The following is a 10702-nucleotide window of genomic DNA, read 5'->3' on the forward strand; positions in this document are numbered from 1 at the left end:
AGAGGAGAGAGGAGAGGAGAAAGAAGAGAGAGAAGAGAAGAGGGGAGAGGAGAGGAGAGAAGAGAGAAAGAGACTGAGTGTGTGTGTGTGTGTGTGTGTGTGTGTGTGTTTTGCGTGAGTATACAGGCCAGGCCAGAAGTCAATGAGAGGTGCCTTTCACTATCACTCACCTTTCCTAGGGTCACACTGAACCTGAAGTCAGGTGACCACTAGACTGGCTAGCCTTCGAGTTCAGGAGTTGCCTGTCTCCATCTATCAGCCCTGGGATTTACAGGGGTATGGCACTGAACCTAGGTTTTCACGGGTCTGGGGGTCCAACCCATGTGAATGCACAGCAAGCCATCTGCCCAGCCCTTGCCTAAAGGTCAAACTTTTTCTTCTGCAAAGTACCTTCAGGTATTTTGTTACAGAAAACTGTATGTACTCCACAAACGGTGGCATTTAGGGATATTCCTTCAGAAGCTCCAGTAGACAAAGGGCCTAACCTTACCGTTGGTGTAGGGCTTGTATAGCTGGTGCTTCTTCTCCTTGGCTCCTCGCTCCATTCTCAGGGTGGCCCACTGAGGAGAGAAATGGTAATGTGACAGCAAGAGTAACAGACAGTCTTCACCAGTAACCCACCCTGGAGCCTCCAGCTTGTAACCAGGAACACATACTAAGTTCCCATCGTGAAGAGCTAAGTCAAGCCGCCCAGGCTGCTTCCCTCACTGCGTGGTTCTGCCTGCAGGCACTGAGAACCGGCTAGTTAACCCCGCCTCCTTAAGTACACCTTACCCCTGCAAGGATGCCCACGGCCATCATCTACTTGTGTGAAGGAGGTTGGCGGCAGAGGGGGTGGGGAGGCGAGACCCTATGAGGAGGTCAGAGGACAACTCCTGGGGGGTCTCTCTCCCACCGTGTGGATTCCGGGGATCAAATGAACAAAAGCACCTGTGCTTGCCCGATGAAACAGCAAACTCCGAGAGCAGAGTAGATGCAACTGGTGACAAGCCAAGGGACAGAGTCTGGGAGATAAAATCTAAAGGCCTTGCCTCATCCCCAGGCTGCTCTTTTACCTCAGGGTTCTTCTTCCTCCCTGGTGACTTCGGTGACTTTCTCTGAGTCTATGCTGTTTACCTCAATCAGCGAGAATACCCCAAATACACTCAAATTAGTCAACCAGGTTAATTCCAACTTGAAGCCTGATTTATGTGCTGGTGGAGACAAACTGACCCTTCCCAAGATATAAAAAACAACCCCTAAAGAGTGCTATGTGGCAAGTTATTTTTGGGACCTCTCCTGTAGAGTAACAGGGGCAGAGAGCTGTTACTATACTTCTCAATAAACCCCAGCTTGCTTTCTCCCGATTCTGTTGTTCTCCCTGTTTTCAATAGTGAGACAAGGAAATCAACAACTCCAGCCAGAAAACCAGTGGTGATGGTGGAGGGCTACTGTTTGATGCAGGAGTGACTCTCCACTGAGTTCTCCTAGCTCTACAACTCTGGGTGTTTGCTGCCATTATAGTTGTGGTCCTTCCCCTTTGGCTTTCGTAAAAAATGTGTCTATCTTTAGACAACAGTTAATAGAGAGATCCACGTGGGTCAATGTGCTGAGACTAAATGACTGTCTGGTTGTCAGCCCTGTGTGGGGCGCCTATCCATATCCTCAAGGTCTCAGAGGAGCACTGCAGACGGAGAGTAAGGACAGCGCTGTGAAGGGCTGCCTGCTGGGGTGGTGTGGCTGCTACCACACTCATGTGCTCCCTGTAGCTGGTCACTAGATCAAGACAGTCACACTGCAGCACGGATGGAGAAAAGGCTCACAAGACTCCACCCCTAGCTGAGGAGCTCCTGGCAAACTGATGGCGGCTAGGGAAGAGTGCGTTACCTTTCCTTGGGGTGTGGTTGCTGGGAGACTAGACTTGCTTAGGTAGATGGCCCATGACCTAATTAACTCAGTGGGATATAAAAAAGAACAAGGATGAAGGCAGGCGGAGGGAGAACATGCTGTGGGGATTGCATGCGGACAGGAAGTTTGGGGTGAATACAATCAAGATGCTTGCATCCGTGTATGAAGTCAAAGGATAAATAAAAATTGTAAACAAACCTAAATGTTCTTCCTGTCACTTCCACTGTCAGAAATCATCCTCATCTCCAACACCTCAGCTTTTTATTCCTTCCATGTGAGGTAGGAATTGTAACTCTCTCAGACAACACACAACACTAGAAAGTTTACTGATCAGGGCTAGGTTTCGGGGTGAGTGGAGCACTGACCCGCCACCTCTGCAATCCTGACTTGAGCCTCCGAGCTCACACCACAGTTGGAAAGTCTTAACTTTCCATCGAATCCGACTGCAACCAAACACTGACCAGACTGCAAGATCTCATTGACTCCTTCCATTTGGGTAGCAAAACTCAGCTTATTTTCATCTTTTTGCTTATATTCAGGCCTTTTTTCTTTCCCTCCCTTCAAATTATCTTCAATCCAATTGAAAGTCAATTCCTAGAAATTCCACTCCAAAAATATTACTGCCACTGTATAGAGAACACCTGAAGCAAAAACCTCCCAAAACAGAAAACAACTTTAAGGGAGTCATGGACAGGCATGGCCTCTCTGTGGCAGGTGGGTAAGTATTTTCTCCTGAGAGGATGAAGACTATCAAACAGCTGGCTAGTTGCTTAGCAACATCAAAAACACAGGTCAGTATACTTGAATGTCAGAGAGTTTTAATGATCGTCATGAAAATTAACTAAAAGTGAAAATGGCTAATGAAATGACATGTAGACATAAAATGTATGTCCACACTATTAACATAATTATAAATTATGAATGTCAACTGTCAAAGACTGAAGACCAATATGCAACAATAATAAGATGTGTAAACTACAAGACATGCACGATTATGATTTTGTTGACATTATGGTATTTGTCTGGTTATTTACTACTATATAAAGTCACTCCACATGTAATGGTTTAAAAACCCCACTATTAAGCTGGGTGGGCATGGTGGCATGCACACCTGCAGTCCTAGCAGAGGCAGGAAGAGCAAGGCCTGCAGAGGCCAAAGGATGGCATCAGATTTCCCAGGATCTGGAGCTCAGGCAACCACAAACTGCCCACCATGGGTCTTCTGAGAAAGCAGCAATCAATCAACCACTGAGCCATCTCTCTAGCCCCTCAATGTGTATTTTAAAAACAAAATTAAAAGAAGGACTTATTTGCTCAGTAGCAGAGCAAATCTGGCATGCATAAAGATTCAACATCCAACACTCTACCCACCAAGGAGTTTACCTGGCTATCAACTTTAACAAATCTGAAATTAACCCAAGCCTCTGAGCACAGCTGGGAGGAGGGTGCTTCTGTGACTGGAGTACTCCTCAAGTAACTCATGTGCAAGGGCCCACCCTAAATCTGGATCATTTGAGGCTGGAAGAACCACCCAAAATCTGAGTCCCACCTCTGGGACAGCCTACGTAAAGGACTTGGAAGACAGCTTCCGCTTTCTGCCCGCTGGCCCGGCCCTGCTGAGTTCATCTGTCCTGCGCCCGCTGGCCTGTCCCTGATGAGTCCATCTGTCCTGCTGCAGTGTCCCTTCACTGGTGTCAGAACATACGCTGAAGACCCGCTGAGACTTCAGCCAACAGCACTGAACCAGCAGATCCTTGCACTTTCCTTTGATAGATGCCATTACTGGACTAGCCAGATGTGCCGGCTAGTTTTATGTCAACCTGACACAAGCTAGAGTCATCTGAGAGAAGAGAGTCTCAATTGAGAAAATGTCTCGATAAGGCTGCAGGCGTTTTCTTCATTAGTGATTAACGTGGGAGGTTTCAGTCTGTTGTGGGTGGGGTCACCCCTAGGATGGCAGTCCAGGCTGAACAAGGCGGGGGGAGCACTACTCCCCAGCCTGTGCTCCCCAGTCTGTGTATGAGCTCTTACCTCTCCGTTCCTGCCCTTACTGCTTCTGATGAACAACTGGTACATGTAACTGTCAGTCAAATAACTTTTTCCTCCCCACACTGCTTTTAGTCATGGTGTTTATCATAGCAATAGCAACCCTAGCTAAGTCACTGAGCCTGTAACCCACTTTAATTCTCTCTCCCTCTCCCCTCCTCCCTCCCCCCCCCACTCTCTGAATGTATGTATGTATGTATGTATGTATGTATGTATGTGTGTGTGTATCTGTGAATGTATGTACTCATGTCATCATCTCTGTTCCTCTAGAGACCCCTGACTAACCCGGTCCATATACAAGTGCCACAGCACATGAGTGGAGGTCAGAGGGTGACCACCTTCAGGGTGTCTCTCTCTCTCTCTCTCTCTCTCTCTCTCTCTCTCTCTCTCTCTCTCTCTTCACCATATGGGTTAGGGGATAGGCCTCAGGTTATCTGGCTTGGCAGCAAACACCTTTGCCCACTGAGACATCTGGTTGGCTGTCCCTATTCAGGAAAGGATTTACAAGTCTTCTAGGCTTTCTGCCTCCCCTAAAGTTATCCAAGATGAATTAAGCACTTAAGATGAGCCCTAGATTTGCAGCTCTGACTTCTGTTTTAAAAATGACCATTTCCAGGGGCAGGAGAGATGACCCAGTGCTTTAAGTACCTGACATACATGCACCAGGACCAAATTTCGGATCCCCAGAGCCCACATGAATGCCAGGCAGACATGATGGCCCCTCTGTAACTTCAGCCTCAGATGTCAGGGACAGGATCTCCACAACATACTGGCTAGAAAGAGCAGGTGGACATCAAGCTCTGGGTTTGACTGAGAGCCCCTGCTTCAATAAATGAGGTGGAAGAGCACTGAGGAAGACGAGTGACACTAGCCTCAGGCCCCCCACACACTCATGTACCCACACACAGTCAAACATCAGCTCGACATTCCTGACATACTCCCAGCATGAGTCTACAGCAGTACCACTCACAGCAGCCCACAGGTGGAAACAGCTCATCAGGGGATGACCGCATAGGCAAGTTACAGTGTAGGCCCCACACAGAACACACAAGCGCACGGATAACGGCTGCCATGCAGACAGGCGATGACAGCACCAAGTCAGAGAGGCCAGACACAGAAGCTCATGGATCTTCTATGACTCCATTCACACAAAATACTAGTTCAGACCGGCTTTGAACTAGAAATCCTCCCCAACAGTGGGATTGTAAGAGCTTCCTTTCAAGTGGTAACAAGTGGCACTATGAGTGGTGGCGGCTGCGCAGCCTGAGCAAACTCAATGCCACCCGGCTGGGTTTAGAAGGGTTGGGTTTATATTCTGCTTATTTGGCCTCAATTATTTAAAAATCATATTTAACTATGTGTGTGTGTGCATATCTGTGTCTGTGCACACAGGTGCAGGTCCCACAGAGGCCTGAAGTGACCGGTGGTTATGAGTCACTGGCTGTGGGTGTTGGATTTATATGTGGGTCCTTGGCAAGAAGCAGGACATGCTCTTAACCCCTGTACTATCTCTCCAGCCCCACCTTATTCTTGTAAGGACAGTGAATACCACAGAGTTCAAAGGACCCAAAGGAAAATGGAAAAAATATTTAAAGACTGCGAAGTGCTTGCATCCTTGGCTTGAACTAGCAAATCATATCACCAAAGCCTGTGAGATACCACACGAGTAAGCGCATCGTATTATCAGGGTATTACTCAAAGGTTGCAGCTTCAGCTGTGGAAAGAATCCCTGAGAACTTGGTGACTATTTAAAACAGATTCTGCAACTAAAGTAGCTAGCAACTCTTTGTCTAAATATTAGTCTTGTGGCACAGATCAACTTCTAGGAGATACCACTTCTCCTCTGCCTCCATTTACACAACCTTTTCTCTTCAGCAGTGCATTAGCTTCTGACATAGCCTCTATTCTTCAGAAAATAATTCAAATGCTCTTTTTGTTCCTGTGCATTCTTTTTGCATGAATGCAAGACTCTACCTCAGATTACAGTGAGAGAGGAAAAATGAGCCCATGAGCAGCCTTATGTCCTACTACCTGTTCTGCATGTGACAGTGTCCAGTGTCTAAGCCCCACTCTGTGACACAGAAGGTAAAAGAACCATTCTTTCTGCTAATGCCCTTCTCTTTCCTGTGAGGAAACATATCACAGAAGCGCAACTTACTGCAAAGATCTTTAGCAGTGTTTTCATGTAGAGCTTTCGGATACCAAAGGACACTCCAAAGATGGCAGGGACGATGATGAACACAAGCAGCAGGGTGAAGAGGACGGTCAGGGAGATACCCAGGAGGTTGACAATCAAGCTATCAAAAGGCAGCAACAGGAACATGGTGGAGGACGCACGTCAGGCTGGTGCCCTCTTCCACACACAAACACGTCCTTCAGATGGTCCCTTCAGATAGCACAAGCCTTGGAAAGGCAGCCAGTCCCTCACGGGTGACGAACTCCATCTCAAAGTTCATGTCATCCAACTGCCTGAATAGATCTCTGGCACAGAACAGCAGAAGAGAAGGGTCGGTCACAGGAGCACCCCAGAAATGCCAGGTCTCCCGGGCACAGATGACAATCTGTGGTGAGTAGGCCGGACCAGCACCTGAGTCCTGACTGGAGCGTCCGGGCAAGCGAGCGGCAAGGCAGCTTTCTGTTCAGCTACGTGGCTGCTTCTGAGGTTTTACCTTCCTCCTGCCCCAACGCATTCAGCAGGTGAATTTGTCCTAAAGATCTGTATTGTCAGAAGTACCGAGAAGAGTTCACCTTGGTGCCAGAAGAATCCTGAAACTCCAGAAGACAAAGGGAACTGCTGGCACTTCACACCCAAGGCTGCCAAATGTCAGTGTGTGGAAATGAAGTAATGCGGACTTAAAATTCCTTCATAAGCTAAAACTGAGTTCACTGTAAAGAGTTCATAGCTGGTCCCATGCTCCCTTGGGGGGCTCCTGATGCTGGCTGACCCAGGACCCTCCTACCCAGAGAGCCCCAGCCTTTGCCAGTAACACACAGAGGCTGGCACAGGACGTCTCATGCCGCCTGTACTGAGCACTGTCCCAGACACGCCTGGCATTGGCGTCCTCCGATATTCTCCTCCCTTAAGGCAGTGTTCTCAGCGGTGACCTGGGTTCTTGGCAAAAGGCTGTTTACATGCTGCCAGAGCTGGGGGTGGAAACAGAAACACCATCAGTCACACAAAGCAAGAGAAATGTTACTGTGCTTCCTTCCATATGTGGCAAGGGACAGCTGTGGTAGGGTGAGCCCACAGGCTACTCTCTATCATCAAGGTCAAAGGGAAGCAGGCAAGCAGATACAGCATGGGGGAAAAACGGACAATTCCAGTATTTCCAACCACAGTGAGAGAAGCTGGCCGTGCATACCAACTTTCTGATGATGGGCATTTTGAAAGGTAAGGTACAATACGGAACGTCAATGCCCCGACTTGCCCCATAGTTACCCGGAGTTCTTTACAACAGATGCAACCGCAGAACTAACTTTGTACTCTTCCTAGTATAATTCTTGCTGACACAGGACAATCACTGGTTCTGTCCCTGTCAGGACCGGGCAATAAAAGTTAACAAGGCGCACTCTTCTTCATGTGCTTCTTATTTTGTCTTAATTAACTTAATTAAGGAGAGTTCTACTGGTAAAAACAGAGCTCTCCCAATGCTTTGCAGGTACATAGTTTGCAACTGTAAGAATGTATCAATCAGGATTAAGGTAATCTGTCTCCTAAAGCTAGACAATACAAATTTCTAGTAATTGTGTTAAACAATATTACTTTACATGACTTGGTACCAACAAAATTCCTAGAAAGAGAACTGTATAGGAAAAGGAAATATACATTTAAACTTTTACAATATTTATTACATTTCTTCCATAGAAACCAAGCCCTTTCAGTCCACTTCACTACACTGGTTGCTCATAAAATTCTACTATTTCAAATATCTCATGAAAGTAGTCCAACATACAGTTCTCATTCCAACTATAAGTTACCAACACAAGTTCCTGACCTTGGGAGCATCCCAGCACATTTTTCTAGCAAAAATGTTTGCCACGTGGTGCTGGGGACAGAACCCAGGGCCTTGCTTGACTATGCTGGGCAAGTGCTCCCTAACAGAGCTACACCCAGCCACAGCGAGGGCTCTGGTTCTCCAGGAGTCACAGTTCAGCTCTGTCCCAAGCCATAGTTCAAGAAACCAAATAGGTACTGACTTCACCACCAATTCTGACCCATGCTTTATAAACTAATGTGTGCTATCTCAGGGCTGGCAAAGTAGCTCAGCGGGTAAAGGCGCTTGCCCTCAAGCTTAGGGCCTCGGAGCTTTTCTCCAGGACCCACACGGTACAAGGAAAGAATTCCCATATGCTGTCCTCTGACTTCCAAATATGGCACGTGCATGTGTACACAAGTACATACAAAATAAGTGTAATAAAAATGTTATTTCGGGGCTGGTGAGATGGCTCAGTGGGTAAGAGCACCCGACTGCTCTTCCGAAGGTCCAGAGTTCGAATCCCAGCAACCACATGGTGGCTCACAACCATCTGTAACAAGATCTGACGCCCTCTTCTGGAGTGTCTGAAGACAGCTACAGTGTACTTACATATAATAAATAAATAAATCTTTTTAAAAAAAAAAAATGTTATTTCATCTGGCTGTCTCCTTCCTGTCAGCATAGTTTGTTTCCATTTCCCAATTAGTAAATGGAATGAGGCAGACAAAGGCTGGGTTCTCCTGCATTTGATTCCTGCACATGCCCTGCTAGCTGGTGGTCAGATGCTGACAGAAACACAACACTTCAGTGTCACCAATCACAAACAACTGTCCCTGCTTCTCATTACCACTTCTTCCACTTTCAAATTATTGCCAATATTTGCTGAATGCTTACAACACACTAAGGTAAAAGCTTTACCCACACACTATCCTCACTTACTCTCCTAACAACTCCACTTACAAATGAGCTGTAAAATTTAGATTAATTAAACCTCCCAGGGTCAGACAACTTAGTACAGCAGAGATCCAGAGAAGGGCCCATCAATCTCATCTCATGCTCTTTAACAACACTTACGGCTTCCTACATCCCAAACTCTCCTGAAATAACCAACCAGCACCGCACTCATGCCAGGCGCCATAGGACTGCCTACAGAGAAAGAAAAACCACAGGGCAGATCTGGAATTAGAATCTGCTCTTCTCAGAATCCAAGTACATGTGTGTTTTGTTTTTTCGTTTTTATAAACTGGCTAAACTCATTATACATGCCAGATTTCTAACCACATCCCCAAAGTGACTGAGGAATTTGCGTCACTGTGTTCCTTACACCTGTCAGGGCCACCCCTCCACTCCACCCTCTATCTCCCCCACCCCCACCCCGTTCCCCTTGACCAGCAATCCCATGAGAAGATGCAGCAAGAGCCCTCTGTCCCACTGGCCAAGGTTACCTCCAGTTCCACGGGCCCAGCATGACTGTCAGATATCAGATTTGACCCCACACGTCAAAGTTTTGAACATTTTTCTTTGTATCACAATCATCTGAGAATTCCCAAGGTTATTCTGGGTTCATGTCCCCAAAACATTAAAATAAACACATGTAGCAACACACTCATTTCCTCACTTAGGCAGGAGTTGACCAACCACATAGAGCTGTCTATGGTTTGTTTTATAAGGCTTTGAGTTTGGTGTGGGTTTTACAACCTTAAAGAGATGTGGAAACCAGGATGTGTGACGGAGACCATGGCTTGCAAAAGCCTACAATATTGACCACTGAGTCTTCACAGAAGTGGCTTGTAACTATCCTTTCCCCATGAGAGACAGTGCCCTCCCCCCTTTTCCTGCCCTTCTTAGAGTACTTGCTCATGAAAGCTGGACTCCACACCAGAGAACCCTGAACTCGTCTGACAAGTTCTCTGGCCAACACCAATACTCACATAAATTCTTAGAAGTCAAGAAAACAATACACAAGCTGCAGTTATAAAATAACTTCCTGCAGAGCCTGGAGGATTAGTAGAAATAATAAAGGCAGATGTACCCTGAAATGTCAGGAAACTGCACATTTAAAAGCAGCTATTACATTGTCTCAAGTAGCATACAATACATTCTCTTAAGGGTGTGAGCTATTAATCTCTTAGCTTCTACAGCCAGATTCCTGCCAAACACTGAAAATCACCCTCTACCCCTAAGCCCCTACTCAACCGTTTTCAGAGAAAAACATAAGAACCAACCAGTTCTGGATCTGTCAGGAAGGGTGTTCCACTGTGGTCAGAGACAGCCGGTTACTGAGCCAGCTAAACTTTTTAATCCTGAGTGGCAAACCTGGGCCTCTTAGGGCTCCAAATGTCCTCAATTCTTGGAGGGACTAATTCAATATATATACATTAGACAGATATTATATTAATAGTCAGTAAACAAATAACCTAAAGATAAGAGTTAAGTGAATAAGCAAGCAAAAAGTCACAATTTCAAACTTTCATAATGGCTAAGTAGGAAAAGACAGTAGAAAAGGATGGAAAATGAATTGCCAGTTCAGATCTATTCACAGGTATGTGGCAGGAGCCACCACTCCTAAACACAGAAATAAATATTTTCAGAAAACCATTCTGAGAAATAACATGTCTTCTTCATCAGGTGACCCACGACTGTTAGAATAAGATAAGAATGATAACAGAATATGATAGTTATCATATGGCAACTCTAAAGAAATAATAAAAGTGCCCCCTGGGGCTGGTGAGATGGCTCAGTGGGTAAGAGCGCCCGACTGCTCTTCCGAAGGTCCAGAGTTCAAATCCCAG

At 46.4% G+C, this 10702-nt stretch overlaps 1 protein-coding gene across 1 annotated transcript in view; it reads right to left on the bottom strand.

Annotated features, from left to right (window-relative positions):
• The window catches only part of Gpat4 (glycerol-3-phosphate acyltransferase 4), a 31360-nt gene that overhangs the window by 10948 nt on the left and 9710 nt on the right, over positions 1-10702 (bottom strand). The window contains exons 2-3 of the mRNA XM_021219067.2: positions 6092-7077; positions 491-560 (exon numbers count right to left, since the gene is read on the bottom strand). Coding sequence (XP_021074726.1) covers positions 491-560; positions 6092-6256 — 235 coding nt within the window. The 5' untranslated portion in view covers positions 6257-7077. The remainder of the gene's footprint in view (positions 1-490; positions 561-6091; positions 7078-10702) is intronic.

The sequence above is a fragment of the Mus pahari genome, chromosome 19 (genome assembly GCF_900095145.1).
Source record: "Mus pahari chromosome 19, PAHARI_EIJ_v1.1, whole genome shotgun sequence".
Lineage (NCBI taxonomy): Eukaryota > Metazoa > Chordata > Mammalia > Rodentia > Muridae > Mus > Mus pahari.